At 28.6% G+C, this 17,691-nt stretch overlaps 1 protein-coding gene across 1 annotated transcript in view; it reads right to left on the minus strand.

Moving 5' to 3' along the window:
- The window catches only part of trol (terribly reduced optic lobes), a 160,193-nt gene that overhangs the window by 32,056 nt on the left and 110,446 nt on the right, over window positions 1-17,691 (minus strand). The window contains 13 exon segments of the mRNA XM_067271538.1: window positions 1,577-1,751; window positions 1,828-1,934; window positions 3,004-3,065; window positions 3,146-3,232; window positions 3,989-4,116; window positions 9,183-9,296; window positions 9,402-9,641; window positions 9,715-9,798; window positions 10,888-10,980; window positions 11,061-11,261; window positions 11,329-11,469; window positions 15,758-15,831; window positions 16,729-16,831. Of these exon segments, the coding sequence (XP_067127639.1) occupies window positions 1,577-1,751; window positions 1,828-1,934; window positions 3,004-3,065; window positions 3,146-3,232; window positions 3,989-4,116; window positions 9,183-9,296; window positions 9,402-9,641; window positions 9,715-9,798; window positions 10,888-10,980; window positions 11,061-11,261; window positions 11,329-11,469; window positions 15,758-15,831; window positions 16,729-16,831 (1,609 nt within the window).

Raw genomic sequence — 17,691 nt, forward strand, 5'->3', positions numbered from 1 at the left:
GTACAAATATTTTGAAGTGCCTAGAAAAAAGTTTTTGAAAAGTATCAAATGAAATAACTCCCACTAACTCTGTCTATAATTCTTTCCCTTATATATGACCTTATTAATCCAACTTTTCACTAATATAAACAATCTTGCACAATAATTACATCAGATTAGCAAGAGTGTATATAAATAAATTGTGTAAATGGAAATTAAGCTTAATAATAAAAACATAACAGTCTGCAGGAAATATTGATTGAAAAATGCACAATATTTCATTTTTATACAAGGTGATTCAGCTAAGCACATACAAACTTCTGGAGGGGTAGATTGCACAAAGACAAATCAGAATCATATAGCAATGCCGAGTCAGAAAGTATAGAGTGCTAGTGCGTAGAGAAGGTGAGAAGTGAAAAAGCAGCATATATGAGAATGAAATGCTTTTTATTATTCACAAGACATTTGTGAAGTGTATTGAAGTTACAGGTGTTCAAAGTTGCAACCATGAACTGTAACACATGCTTGACATAAACATATGGGCTCATATATATTTTGGAAAATTCCTGGCATGTCTCGATCTTCTGAAACAGCTACAGAGATGTATGCTACAAGGTCCTCATTGCTTTCAACGGGGGTGTTGTGAACCAGTTCTATGATGTCTTGATTACTTCTTCTGGGGTTACATGTTAAGTCTGGCAATCATGGAGGCCAATGAATGGGACCACCATGTTTAAGTGATGATGAATGTCATTGCTGAAATGACCAGAGACCCCAATTTGTTGGAATCACATTACACAGTGCAGTGACTGAAGGACTTGTTTGTGCAATACCTCTGGCAAGATGTCCTCCAGAAATATCCAAGATGGCATTTCAGATATGACATTGCTATATAATTCTGATTTGTCTTTATGCAACCTATCCCCCCAGAGGTTTATACACACTTGGCTGAATCACCCTGTATAATAAAAGAAAAATGTTTAACAGACAATTAATCATTCATAGTTAAACAAATGTATTTTTTCTTTTTTGCAAATTTGCAGGATTTCCTGGGATCCTGTTTGAGAAACCATACTTTCTACGTTATTTCTGTAAATATAAATTATGACAAAATTTTGTATTATTTATTCATTACTTATGAATTTCCCTCTTATATAAAACTTTACTTCAATCTTTATTGATATAAGCATAACTAAATGAAAAAAAAAACTTATAATTTAATCATTATTTCTTTTATGTCAAAATTTTATACTAAATTAAAATAAATACCAATTTATTTTTTCAAATAATAAAATTATTTTAGATGGATAAAACTCAGAAATCTTATCAAGGATTTTATAATATAATATAATATTAATATAGTAATATAATAATATAATATAATAATCTATTTTTCTATTCCTGATACCTAAAAAAAAAAGTCAAGTTATTGATATTCCTAGAATTTTGATTTTTAAATTAATAATTTAAAAATCAATGTCCTGTTATTAACATCTTAAACAATACATTTTCATTTATTATGAAAGAAAGATACTTTAATAAAAACATTATTAAACTTGCTACAACAAGTAGTGTTAAATCTGATGTTATACAATACCTTCAACTGTTAAAGTAGCTCTTTCTTGAGCAACGCTCGTTAAATCAGATGCAGTACAAATATACACTCCAGTATCTTCTGGTCTGACATTTGTTATAGTAAGAACTCCACTTGCTTCTGTTGCCTGGCTTGGCATTACACCACCTTCTTTTGTCCACACCAGTTGGTATACAGCCTGATTTCAATTAAAAGATTTTAATAAAATTTCAATTAAAATATGATATATAACTGCAAATTAATGGAATATTTACATCACTGCTCTGACTGCTAGCAGAACATCTAAATGATACGGTTGCACCAACTGGAACTCTCTGATTTCTTGAATCTTCAATTTTAACCTGAATAGGTGGTCTGACACCTAAGAAAATTTTAACAACAAATAAAAATTAGAAATTTTTAAGCAGCTGAAATAAATATAAGATGCTTGGCAAACTGCTTAGCAAATTTTATATAATAATATTACAGTATATGATGTATTTTAATGTTCTAGTTGTTGCTCCTATTTAGGATACATACTTCCTCTCTTTCAGAACTAATCAAAGATATATTATAGACTCCATTTGTACATAAATGTGAATGAAAAAATAGTTAACATTTTCACTGCCATTCATCGAAAGATGAAATTTCACAGAGTATTCCAATTTGTTATTTTTTATTAAACATGTCATTGTTTTAAAAACATTAAGAATAAAAATTTTGTCATGGAAAAGTAAGAAATCCATTAGAAATGGCTTTAAGATCACAGCATTACTAGAATTCTGCATTACTGGACATGACTCTAGTATTGACTATTAGTAAGCATGCCAGTTTGCTACATATCACCATGTTGTAATAAACAGCCAATCTTTTTACCAGCAATAAGAGTTTAATGAAAAAGCACTTTTGTTTCTCATTATCATCTTATAACAAGTTTGATTTTTGTGTAATCTGAATATGCTCCTGTGAAGATTGAAAGTACTTATCATTAAAAATGTATTGATTATTATTAGATTAAAAAAAATTGTCACTAGAAGTAAAAGTCGGTCAGTAATTAATAATAAAATATATCTATTTTTTAATTGATCTACTAAATTTAGTTTAATATATTAATACTTTTTAAGCTTTCTCTTATCTATAGAGATGATAATCTAGGCAATACAGAGTGAGTGAGTTCAAATAAATAATTCAAACATTTATTCAATCTAACATGATTTTTTATATATAAATTAAATTTTATTGTCTTACTAAACAGTTCTTTAGTAATATAAATTTTCCTGATTTTTCAAAATATAATTAATAATTATTTAGCATTTTAATTTCTAGAGAAAAGTTTGACATTAAATGATCTGTTGTCAAAATTTGCAAAGCAGTTTTAATGTTGCAGATATTTCAAAAATTGTAAAAAATTCAACATTTTTAATAATTAAGATAGATATTAAAATTTTAACCTCCTGGTATTTCACATCTACCGCCGGGTTGAATGGGATTTCCTCTATATCCTGATGAGCATCTAATAAAGTAAATATTAATTTTATATATTATATATAATAAAAGTATAACTTCAAAATGTTTATATTTATTTCAAGTTACCTTTCACAATTTCTTCCTGTGTATCCCAAAGGACAAGCATTGCAGGTTGGCTGACCATCAGTATCAAGGAAACAAGTTGGAGAGAATCTAAAAATCATTTATTCATCTTATAATTGAATAATTGCATATAACAATTATAATCATTAAAATTTAATTATTGCATCTCATTTGTATTATTTTTAAAAGCATTAAATCCAATATCCCTCTCTCCTGGGGGAAGGGGGATATTGCTTTTAAAAATGAAAACATTTTTGATTACAATCAAATCAATATATTAAAATGAAATTTTTAATTTTAAGTTTCCAAATGACTTTTGTAATCAAATTACAGGATATATCAAATTTCACTTATATTTTGTAGAAAAAGTTATCACAACAGAAGGATAAAAATCCATTCTAAACTCGTTTTATTATTATTATTATTATTAGAATGCTAATAGCTGATTAAGTTAATAAATTATATTAAAATTAGTTAATAAATTTAGCATTATTGGATATTTTAAATTAACTGATACAACAAAATATTTTAAAAAACTAATCAGACAGATCAGTAGATAGTGAAACCTGCAGAAAAGCTTATCATATTTTACAACAGGCCTTCGACTTTGCAATTTAATAAATTATTCAACGATTTCTTGAAAAAGTTACAGAAATCCAAAGTTTAAATCTTATTTTTGATTATAAACAAACATAAGATTTTTAATAACTTACAAATATTCATCATTTTCTAAAATCTGTTGTAACTATAGGACTGCTGCATATTGCAAATTACAATCTTCATGCTTACACAGTAACATTTAGTTTTACTTATAAGTTTATTTAATGAAAATAAAAAAATTATTACTGATTTGATGGTGTAGTTAGTGGACATGGACAAGGTTTACAGTCGTCAGGAGTGCCTCTCGTGGAATCTCCATAATAACCATCTATGCATCGTTCACAGTTGTCTCCCATAGTATTGTGTCTGCATCTCTGAAATATATATAATTAAAAATTGACTATTATATATTATAAAACAGTCAATTTATCAATGAGAAAATTTTCAGTGTTAGTCAGTGAGTGAATTGCTCCTAATGCCATTCTCAATTTGGGATGATGATATATTTAATACTCAATTTGTAACATTTATATTATAAAATTTCTGCTTAATAATTTTCTTATCCAGGCTTGTAGCAAAAGCTTATTTCTGCTAAAAATATGAGGTCTGTTCAAAAGTTTCCGAACCCTTTGAATAGCGTACCTCCAGTTGGTTATTTTTTAATCTGCTCGGAGGCGTCGTGTCTGCAGAAACCTCCCGAGTAACCTCCTTCAATCCATTTGTTGATATCTTGTTTTAATGATTAGTTACAGCTGTTTATATGAAGGGGGTGTTTGTGGGGTTTGGCAAAAAATCGGATCTGCGGAAATGAGCTCTTTACAGGAGCAGCATTGTTCTGTGAAATTTTGGGAGTTATGAAATACCTAAGAGACAGAATCAGCAAAAACGGCCCAAACTCTGGACGAGCAGTGAGTGGTTTTTTTTCACAACAAAAACATGCTGGCTCATTCGTCCCTCAGAACCCGTGAGTATTTGGTCAAAAGCAAAACCACTGTGCTTCCCCACCCACCCTACTCACCTGACCTGGTCCCATGTGACTTTTTCCTGTTCCCCAAACTAAAAAACCCCTCAAAGGAAAAAGATTTGCCACCATTCCAGAGATAGAAAAATTTGATGGAGAAGTTTATGAGCATTCCAGGACTGTTTCAAAAAGTGAAAACACCGTTGGGATAAGTGTATACGTTGGGGAGGAGACTACTTTGAAGGAGACCCAGATCAATAAATTGTAAGTGAAGTATATTTTTTGTAATAAATAAAGTTTGGGAACTTTTTGAACAGACCAAGTATCTACAGGAGTCTGGCATGTATGAGTTAATCTGTTCTGAATGCCACTTACAACTTGTCTTTTGTTTGTAAAACATGATCATATTCATAGAAAATAGATGTAAATAGTTTAGTAGTTGTCATCTAAAACAAGACTGAAAAATAAGCTATGGTACCAGACAATAAAACAATTGAAATATAAACTCATGAAAATATTCTCTTATTTTTCTGAAGAAATAATTTGTTGAAATTATTCTCCATACTAAAAGCCTGTTTATCTTAGCACACTGGATGGTAAGTGTTTTTCACAGCAATTTTTTGAGCATATTCAGCATGCCTCTAAATAATAAAATTCATCTCCAGTCCTAATTCTTTTTTTTAGTATTTGGCATTTTTTTTCCAACCAAACATTCTAATAATCTTTTCTCTGAATTTCAGACTTTTTATGGTTGTGAAACCAGTTATTTGACAGACAGGAATGTGTGGACTATATATAATTATTTCCAGATTACGTAATGCAATTTTTTTTGTCATACGATTGTTTTTCTTAGCTAATACCAAACAATTCTGCCAGATAACATAATGCCATATGGCTACATTTATTAGATTATTAGATATTTAGATTTGTTTTTCTTAGCACTAAACAATAAGAAGCCATTTGATCTTATTCATTGATCTATGCCATAGTCATGTCAACATTAACACAAATGTCTGGCATAGATTATATGGTATGTCAATAGATAGGTGGTCAACATATTTGAACAATTTAAAAATTTTGATTAATATGTGCTACTAAAACATCAACAAACAGAATGCAGATAAAATTTTTACTATATTGAGACAATTTTATTGTTAGAAGATAGTAGGGATACTGATTTGATCTCCTCTGTTAGGAGTGATAACAGAGTTAGTAATTTTTTAATTGTTTAAAATTCAATTTCTTTAAAAAAGATTTTTCTTTCTTAAAAATAATTGGTGAAACTTCACAGTTAAGTACGATAAGTTCAACCATTGTTATTTTATCTGGACCGCATTTCATCAGAGACAAAGACTACTGGGTTTTATCTTCGTTATTCTTTATTTTACCATGCATTTCGGGTGCAATCTTTTGGTCTAACTTGCACCCCTCATCAGGTGTTACATTTCTTTTTTTACATTTAGACAATCAGTTACGAGGTGTTAGTGTTTTGTCCCCTAAGGCATTTCTAACAGCCTTTCTGTTGGTTTACTTGCTTTTTTTTACAGCAATTTCTAGAACTTCCAATGCAAATCGGAAGTCATGTTATTTAAAGTGAAAAATTTTACCCTGAAAGCATAACTTTATTGTTAAAGGAAAAGTATGATGTGCAGAGGCAAGCCACTACTAATTTGAGGTGGAGAGAACACATTTTTAATGTATTTAATTTAAATTATGATTAAAAATTGCAGCCCGACATTGTGATGATGTCACAATAAATAATTGCTTGTTTGATAGATGACTTTCTCAAGGATATTTATAAAAATGGCATGGGACTGATTTTAAAAGTTTAGAGATGAGGTAAAAAGATATCTCTCTACTTATTTTCAGATAATTTCAGATAATACTGAAGTATATAGAAAAACAGTAAAGGAGTCATTGATAAAATTTGGATAGTAGTTATTAAAAAAAGAATGAGCAATTACTTATTGTGACATCATAACAATGCCAGGCTGCAATTTTTAATTTATTGAATTTAAAATACTTCACATTAGTACTGTAGTGTCTTGCCCCTGTACTGTACATCATACTTTTCCGTTATCAATGGAGTCATGCTGGTCACCTACCTAACTCCTTTCAAAAGAAAATTTTTTAATTGAAATAATGTGAATTCTGGTTTGCATTGGAAGTTTGTATATAGTTAATCGGGGCCTCCTGCCCTAAGCTTTCCATATCTAGTCGAATTTCATTTATCTAACACTGTTTGAGATTAGGGAAAGATACAACAATGGGAATTTATAGGTCTACAATTTTTAAAATTGCAGCCCAATGAGAAAGAAGAAAGGAAAAAGATTGTACTATTTAAGTCAAAACTATTTCAAGTTTAAACTACCATAATTTCACACAGGTGACATATATATAAGTAACAATGCCTGAATATTCTATAATAAATAGTTAAATACAAGACTATTATTCAGGGTGTATTTTGACCAATTAAATGTAAGATAATTTATTATGAAAGTAGGAAGATAGCAATCTAAGTTAGACTGCTATCTTGTTCTAATAATTCAAAATTTATTGGAATTATTATTAAATTTAATATTAGTACTAAACAGTGGTCTAACATACTACCTTTATAACAAATTATTTTACATTAATTATTAATACTTAATCAAAATATAGCCTAAATAATCTGGCATTGGATGATTTAATCCATTGTAAATATTGCAATCAAAAATAAATAAATAATAAGCTGATAATAATAATAAATGCTAAAATAAACTTTGAAAAAATATAGAAAATAATTTTAATATTAATAAAATCCAATGTGACATGGATTGGAGAGTTAATTACTCAGCTATTAAATTTATTTCAAAAGATAAAGTAAAATGGTAATCTTTGGTGCGAATTCAGTTGACAATATGTTGGCAGTATTGTTGTGTATAAACAAAAAAATATTAAACTGTCAAGCTGAGAAATTTATACAATTATTTTAATCATTAAAATTGTTTTATAGCAATAAAAAAATGAGTTAATATACAATAAACCTGACAGCCTGAAATAGCATTGTATACAGAGGGAATTAACTGAAATTTATCAGCTTTCAAGGCGAAAGTTTAAGTAGGAGTGTTTAATAATAATTATAGTGGATTGATGCACAGCAAAGGAATTGAATAAATCTAAAAGCAAGGTATATACATATGTGGTTTCAAGAAAAATCACAATGGTAGATGAATATCTCTGTAGTGTAAAAGGATTTTTCATATTTTCTAATAATGATCTCTGAGGGTTTAGACAGAAGAAAAGCTGTTTCTTGAATTTGCTTCATATCTGGTTGTTGTCTGTTAGTTTTATTAACAGCCAACCTGATTAGGAAATGTTTTCCTAATTGGGCTATATTTCCTATTCTGTGTAAGTCTAGTATTTTACAATGGATGTTGAAGGGCGTTAATAAAACTAACAGGGGAAAAGCTGTTTGAGTTCATTATTGCAATTTAAAATCAGCATTTACCATTTTGGACAGATAACCTGAGAAAATGTATATTGCAAGAGCAAAAATTAAACCTTTATATAATTTGCACCTCTGGGGCAATTGTAAAAAGCAAGATAATTACTGGTATGCAATTTAGAAGGTCTTTGCTAACGTGCATTTCAAGATGCTTCGTGTTTGGTATGGTACTTAGTCTTGACAGGAAAATAGCTATTGAGAAATTCACCCTTGTATTCACTGGCCACCCCTGTAATTTGATTGCAGGTGTTTGTTTACATAATTGGGACAGTTCATAAAGTATAAAAATAAATAAGATTTATTGTTTTATTTTATGACTAATTTCCTTTGTTCAGTAATAATAATAGAAAAAAATTAAACAAAACAATTTTGAGTTTATTATTAATAAACTCAAAAATTGAGTTTATTAATTTTAGTTTATTAGACAGAAGAAAAGCTGCAACGGACATTCGAAAAAGCTTCTGTCTCAATTTTGAGTTTATTATTAATAAACTCAAAATTGTTTTTTTAAAGGTTTTCTAATCATAAGTAAATTTTTTATACAGTATTTATTTATTTTCAGCTTCTTATATTTAATCTGTATCTCAATTATTTATTAAAAAATTAAATCTTAGTCCATAGAAATAGGTCATTATAGTAAAAACAGTAGACACCATAGTTAAACACAAGTGTCATTTCTTACAAACATGTGAATAGATAATTGTTGACTTGGTGGATGTTACCTGCCAGTGACCAGTTGCATGGTATGAATCAATTTTAACAAGTGATTGGAATTTAAAATCTGTATATAACCCATGGTAACTCATCCCATTGCATAACCTACATCTGCTTTAAAATTTCCATAGATAACCCATGGATGTAAACTATATAAAGAACTTGATCTGTTTTTTCGGATGTTTAAATTATTGAATGACATGGCGTTTCTATATAATTGAATAAAAGAAAATTTATCTAAACATTTTTTTTTCTATTAGTATTCAAAACAAACTTACAATACATCTTCCTGTATTAGCATCGCATGATTCCGAATGTCCGTTGCAGTTACATCGAGTGCAACGACCTAAACCAGGACCAGCTGTATCTCTGATATATTCTGGAGCACATTCCTATAGCAAAAACAAATTAAATTAGTATCAATTAAAAGCTATAAAGAAAAACTTCTTAATACAACTATTCTTTGCATAAAGTCTAAATTATATGAAACTATATACCTCACATGATAATCCTATGTAACCTGGTGGACAAACACACTGTTCAACTTCAACAGCAAGACCTTGGCCAGAATCCTGAGGAACTGCTGTATCAAGTATTACGTTCCGTAACATAGTCTGCTGCATCTTTGAATGGAATGATGCACGAATCAAAAGTGCTTCAACATTTGCTAACACTCTCATAAAATCTTCTCTAGTAGCAGATGTCGGCCCACGTGAATCTACTCTTTGCCAATTATTCTTATTAAAAAGAAATATCAATTAATATGAATTGTGATTAAATTCAAAATTGAAGACTTTAATGATGGTTTACCTCTTTCATTTCAATTTCAAATGTTCTACTTTCCATGGGTTTTAAAGTTGCATTATTTACATAAAATATTGTAATGCCATAACCCTATAAAAATATATTTCTGAATATAATACTGTCAGTATGCCAAAATTGAAAAATCAATGTAAGATAACATAAAAATTAAATTATTTTTATGTAAAAAATTCAAGGAAAATTCAAATATTTTCAGTATTTAATCTTTTTTAAAATTTTTGTATATTATAGAATAAAATAACTATCATATAGTGAAGACTATCTAAACATTTCAAGAACCAGTTTAACAAAGAGATGATAAAAAATGATATTTGTTTCCTTCATAAATTTTCTTTTAAATATAATACATTGAATATATGAGAGATTTGTCCAAAAAGTTTCTAAACTTTTAAAATAAAAAAACCCATTGTAAAGGCATAAATTTATCAAATGGATTTTGGATCAAACCACTGATGAGGGGTTGCAAATTTACAAACTTTTTTTATTACCGGTTTACCAGTATATAACCAGTAATTTTTAAATTTTTCCTCCATATACAAAAATTAGCACATTAAATGACTGTTTAGTGTTTAGCAACTAAACAATCTTTAATGCTCTATGACCAACTGAATTTCCTTTTTTCTATTTTTAAAAGCAAAAGCTTCATTGCCTGAAAGATAGACATGCTACAATCTATTAGTTGCCTTGATTTAAAAAATGACCAGTGCAAGCACCCACAATCAAATAAATGTATTTCCATTTTGTCAACTAAAATATTACTCTAGGCATTACAGGTTAAGAAACAAATTTCCAAACTGTCCAGCATGGTGCTGTAATATGATACGTTTAAAATTATAAACCACTAACATAATAATTTAAAAGATAGAAGCATCAAACATTTTTATTTAAACCCTAAATGTAGTTTACATCATCTATCTTTAATTTTAATAGATTTTACTATCTTTTTTGCTTGACATATGTTTAATTTACAACTATAAAATCATGAAAACTTTGCCATAAAATAATAATTGCACAGAAACTTCAAAAATAAGTTGTTTGTTTTGGTACAGAATGCAAAAATATCAAACTGAAAATAATTTTGTTATAAATTAATAGCATGAAATATGAATTTAAATATGAACAAATGTAAAAAGATAAAGAAAATATTAATTTCATACTTACAGTAATTTCAACATCAGCATCAGGATATTCACCATCAGTATCACCAGCTATATATTGCTGAGTGAAGCGTAGTTTGCCTCCATAAGATGTTAGCTTTTATATTAAAAAAAAATTACATATAAATAAAACTTAAAATTGACATTAACAAAATATAGTTTATCATTAAAATATACCTTGTTTCCTAAAAATATGGCTGGTAGAGACCAATATAATGTTTCTTCTTTTTCTGGACTTTGAGAAAATGAGGAATAACTAACTTCATTTTGAGCAGAATTTAGTGTGATGCCTTCAGTTATAGTTTTTGCTCTATAACGATTAGTGAGTTGGAAATTATGGTGATATGGATCACCTGAGTCATCAAGTCTCATATAAATCTATAAAATTAAAGAAATTTAGGCAAAATAAGCATTTAAACATTTTGGTAGGCATCAATATCTTTACCTGATCTCTATAATAAGAGCTGCTACTGCACTGCTGAGTGACTCCAAAACAAAAGCAAGTTAGACAACCTTCTGGATTTTTTGCTTCTAAATTAAAATAGCCTTCCTTACAACGATTGCAATTTCTTCCTCTCACATGTGTCTGAAATAATTTAAATATTTTAGTTCCAGAATTTAAAATTAATTACTGGAAATAAATTAATGAATTTGTTATTTTAATATATATTTATTAACTGCATTTTCATATGGCTCTGAGTCAGGGGGCATAATCAAAATTATCTTCCATTTCTTGGAAGCAAAAGATTAATGGTAACCATTAGGAACTACTACTAATCTATTCAGCTTAGAAAAATTTTAAATTAGCAATAAACCAATATGCAGGGCAGAGAAATGGAAGATTATAAAAAGCTCAATAACTCAGTGAAATAATTTATTTAAGAAATTACAAATATATCAGTTTAAAGGTAATAAAAAAACATTTTATTTTTGAAAATGACATCTTTGAGGTGACCTGCATCTCTAAGCAGACATTCACGTATTCTTAGCACGTGTCAACCATTACATGCTGCAACATTTCCAATTTAATTCTGGCTATTTCTTCTATCTAGTGCTGAGTTTGAGCTCAGCAATATTGTGTGGGAGGTTAATGTACACCTTGCTTTTCAAATATCCCCACAAAGAAAGAAAGAAAAGGGGGGAAAAAACAACAACATGGCAATCACAAATACATCAGGAAATTTTGTGGGTCAAAAAATGTCACCATGCTAGGAGATGACATGATGGAAACAACTGTCTTATAGTAGTCATGGATATGTGAGCTATTGCTGCATCTTATTGGAACCATGTCTGATCATTAACAAAAAGAAATCTAGTTAATTCTTGCATCAAAAATGTCAAACTTCAAGAGAGCATGCAGAGACCCATGGATTATGATCAAGGGCAGCCCTCACATTCACTATATTTTCTAGGGTATGTACAGTTCTTGCTGTACCCAGAGGTTTCATTTTTAGTGTAGAACAATTTCCTCAAAGTTTTTAATCCATGTCATAATGACATGTCTAGATTATTTCAATGGATATTGAACTGGCAATAAAGTAACTGTTAAATAGCCATTATACAATCATTATTTTTATAATATGTCTTAATATCAAACACATGGGTCATTGGTTCATGATCACTGAATGTTATACTCTCGAAAACACAGTATCAATGAGTATCAAATTATGGGTATTTGTGGGCCACCCCACAAATATCCAGAAAAATCAACTTTAAAAATCTCCCATTTCTCTGTCCCACCCTGTATTTATACAAAAATTAGGCAAAAATGCAATAAAATATATTTTCTGTATTAAATTAAAAGTAAATCATCATTTACATCCACATATCATTTCATTGCTGACTACGAGAAGTCAGATTTGTGAACAAATTTATCAAACTTAGAACTTTTGGTTCAATTTTTTTAAACAAATTTTTATTTTGTGAATTTAAAATTTAACATATTTATATTTATTTGCTTTTTGTCCAATATAGTAATAAATCTTCTGAACAGCTATATGTAATTTGCTATAAATTTTAAGGACTTTCCAATTGAAAACTGCAGTGTGATAAGCTTACTGAGATTTTATTAAATCAATATATACATTCCAACCATATACTCTTCCTCAGTTGGTTACAATTTTCCAATTTGCATTTAACACTAAACATTAATTCACAATTGGTACCCATTTCCTAGTTTCACTGCTCAAAATGTACATATTGGTTTAATAAAATCTCGGTGAGCTGTCGAATTGAAAACTATGGTATGATAAGTCCTTAAAATCTATAACAAATTACATATAGCTGTTCGGAAAATTTAATTAATTCACATTTGATTAATATTTAGGCTCTTATATCAAGCCACCTACATCATCTAGGAATCTATACAATTGGTTGAATCTCAGACTAATACAAATGATGTGAGTTCATGTGCCATACAAATTTATTGGATTTTTTTTCAAACAAGAAACACTATCTAAATTTTGTTTTTGTTCAATTTGTGTTCTACCAGTAGAACCTGAAGATGGTCTTTATAAAAGTTGAAAACGTTTGTTCTTCAATAAATGTTTTCATTCTTCTCACTGGATTTTAGGTGTGGAAGTATTTTCATTAGTTATATTACTTACATACATACATGTGTGTGTTTGTGTGTATGTACCATATATATTATATGTGTATGTATTTTTCTGAAATTTTTTTATTCCATACACAATACTTGAACATATCAAACAAGTTGCAACAGAACATCAATGCACAGAACAATATTATAACTATCACCTTTTCAAATTACTGGAGCAATCAAATAAAAACAAAACCTTTAAATACAGTGGAACCTCGCTTAACGAGCATAATTCGTTCCAGAGTCTTACTTGTAATGCAAAACACTCGTTAAGCGAAACAATTTTTCCCATAGAAATTAACGTAAAATACGATAATGCGTTCCATGCCAAAAAAATTCTCGAATGTTTCACATATAACGTTTATTCAAAAAAAATTATACAATATACACGGTTAAGGAGTGTTAATCATCATCATCTTTTCTTCTAACGTGGAACAAACCATCCTGGAATGAGAATTCAATTTGCAGAAACAAAACAAAAAAAAAAAAAAAAAATCACAGCCAATATGTTTGATAAACACTCCAAACAATATGCCAAATTCTTGGGTTATGTAAAGGCTATAATTAAATATTAGAAATTAATTAATTTGACATGAGGTAGAAAGTTAGGTTTCCATCTCGTATTAAATTTAATAATTATAAATAGTTAATTTTTAGTTCAGACATTTCTCAAATTTAATTTGGAATCTGTCATTAAATTTAATGACCCAAGAATTTGGCATATCGTTTGGCATGTTTATTATATAACAGGCTATGGTTGTTGACGTTTATAAGTAATATGTGTGAACTCAAGTTTGGAAAAATATGTGACCGCAAGCAACAGTAAGATGCTAGCGGAACGAGTGCTAAACACAGACTGATGGAGCATGCCACATGTGCACAATTTAGGACTTCCCTTCTCCTCATCACTCGTTATGCGAAACATCACTCGTTAAGCGAGGCAATTTTTTACAATTTGTTTTGCTCGTTATGCGAAATACTTGTGCGAGGTGCTCGTTAAGCGAGGTTCCACTGTACCAGTAACAGAATTTGGTAAAAATATATGGCCAGGACGAATTAATCATTACAAAAAAATCTTTAAAAAGATTCTGAAATTGTTAATTCCTCAAATGTGCATTTGAAAGGACTGGATTGGAATAAAGACACATTTGTATGTATTGTCTTAGAAGAACCTTTTTAAAGATTTTTTGTAACAGTAATAGAACTTTAACAAAAACTCTGAATGTTTTCAGCTTTCACCAAGGCCTGCTTCAGGTTTTTTAATGAAACAGAATTCCACAATGGAATCTAGAACAATAATATTCAAAAAACAAATTTTTAAAATTTCAAATACCTCACAATGTAAGCCAAATTCATATGGTAGATAGACTAAAAATCATAAATGTATGACCATCTACCATATGAATTTGACTTATGTTATGAGATATTCAAAATTTTAAAAATTGATTTTTCAAATATTATCATTCTAGATTCCATTTTGGAATTCTGTTTTGTTAAAAATCCTGAGGCAGGCCTTGGTGAAGGCCAAAAATCAGAGTTTTCATTAACCTTTAAATACCAGTAATAGAACTTTTCATTTTTATATTACACAAACACTAGCCCACACTAAAGATCGGACACTACACAAAAATCTAGAAACATTAAAGCTTCAAAACAGCATACTTATTTATCACATTACAGAAAGCAGCATACTAAACATTGCATATAATCAGGAAATTCTGAAACACAGAAGATTTAATTGTGATTAATACTGGTGTATAGCTTTTTCTGTAGCCATGCTAGGTCAAGGCAGAGCTACAGAAAAAGCCATACACCAGTATTAATCACATAGGATACATTCCACTAACAATACAATAATCAAATGATAATGCCAGATTCATCAAGCCATAACTTGGCTAATATAAAAATACTTTATATTTGTATATTTCATTAGTCAATGCCAGATTTATCAGATCATAACTTATCATTTGATTATTGTATTAGTGGTGGAATGTTTCCTACTTGGCTACATAGTAATAATAATCATTAAAATTTATCTAATATTTCTAAAATAGCAATAACTAATATTCAAAAGATATTTGTTATATTAATACCAAATGATTGTTGGATTACATTGGGCAATATTACTGTAGTAATTAGTAGCATTAATATAGTCCATTGTAATCTGACAATTGCTTGACATTAAACTAAAAATAGAGTTTATGGATTTTAATTTTTATAAAGAATATCCAAATATAAAATGAAATTTTGTTTATTTTAAAGTATTATATCTGACCTTGCAAGGACAATTATTTCGAAAGTCACAGACTGATTCCAAACTTCCACGAGCATCACATTGACATGTTGGTTCTGAAAAAATTGTATATTTTAATACAGCATTATACTAGTATTATGCGTAAATATCATAAGTATCTAAATGAAGTACTTAAAAAAAGAACTAAAACTATTTAATTAAAGTTCTGTATATTTATTGCAGAATTTCAATTAGGTGAAGTTAAGCTATGTGATTATATTATTAAACATTAAGAAATTTTATAAACAGTTAGTTAATATAATAATTGTCTATGTAGTTTCGATGGCATCTGTTTATAGCATATATTACTTTAAGATACTGATATACATATAATCATTATTATATATATAGGTTTTAAACAATATAAAAAGATATATGCTTAACATTAAAATTTTATAACAACAATAATAAATTAGAATTAAATGAAAGTTAATGAATATATATAATTTTATTATTTAATATTTTACTTTATATGTTAAAGTGAAATACAGTTGGACCAACCAGGGTTACATATCAGAATTAGTGAAAATATTTCAGTTATTCTATCAGATCCCAATCAATTCTAACACAATAATAATGTCTGTTACATAATAATTTTCTCTCATGATGTCAGATATGTTACTACAATTTCATATTTAACAGGATAAAAGGATAATTAAGATTAATTCATTGGAAAATTATTTTGTCATCAAGGAGATTTTAGTTATTTGATCTTTATTATAAGTTTATTTTTACATAAAAGTTTGAAAAAGTAAAATTTAATGCTATTATGTATATTGAGTATTAACAGCATAAAAATAAATGCATAAAAATGTTTATTTTTATGCAATCTTAAAAAGTTAAAAATATTCATAACAGCATATTTTACTTAAGATAAGATAGGTAAGGAATAGACCAAAAAAATAAAAAAACCCTCAGTTTTTTGGTTTAAATCAAATGATAAATAGAATTACCAATTGCTTGCTGGCAATCATCAGGAGTTCCACCAGATGCATCACCAACATAATCAGGTGCACATTCTTCACAGAAATCTCCAACTGTATTGTGTTGACAATTCTATAAAATTGTAATTAAAATAATAATTAACATTAAATTTTCTTCTCTTTTATTAAAGTAAAATTAAAAAACCAAGAATTTCTTATTGGAGTTTGCAATAGAAAAAAACAAATACACCGTAGCATTCAAATATGAGAGATACAATAAAAAAAATTCCCATTTATGGTGTTAGAGGCTGTCTATAAATTATGTCCACATTTTTCTTGAAATTTTTACTCCCTCTTTTCCAAGTTTCTGTTAACCCCTCTTCAGATGTCCAACAAAACTCAAACCTCCTTAAAACCTTTATCACTTTATATGAATGATAGATACCATAAGTAAAAATGAAACAACAAAAAATTTAATTACAATAAAATGCATAAACTGTATAAAATTTAATGAAATAAATAGATGTCTACTGAAGCTCAACCCTCCTCCTCGTCCAACTTGTTGTAACCCCTCTCTCTCCTCTACTGTGGATGTCATTTATCAACAGCATCTTATGTTTTAACATCTATATTGTGTAACATTAACTATAGAGTATGACAATTGTTTTGAAACTACAATTCTCTTAAGTGGCAGTAGTAATTGTTAATTTTTCTAGTTACAGATTTCACACCACGTACTTGTTAAGGTTAAGATCTTTTGTCATTAACTTCAGTTTCGATATGCTAACAATAATTCATCTGTTCACAGTGCAGGATAGGATGACAAATTACACATACCAGCAATGTCTTCAAAAAAACTTTATTGAAGTTATTTACACGAATCACAAAGCAGTTGCAAACTTTACAGACTGCACAGAGAGAGAAAAGACACAACTATATAAAAACAGAGATTTTCATTTAAAAAAACGGGACAAGATCTTGTGCTCTCGCGAA

The sequence above is a fragment of the Centruroides vittatus genome, unplaced genomic scaffold (genome assembly GCF_030686945.1).
Source record: "Centruroides vittatus isolate TY-2023 unplaced genomic scaffold, ASM3068694v2 contig_4, whole genome shotgun sequence".
NCBI lineage: Eukaryota > Metazoa > Arthropoda > Arachnida > Scorpiones > Buthidae > Centruroides > Centruroides vittatus.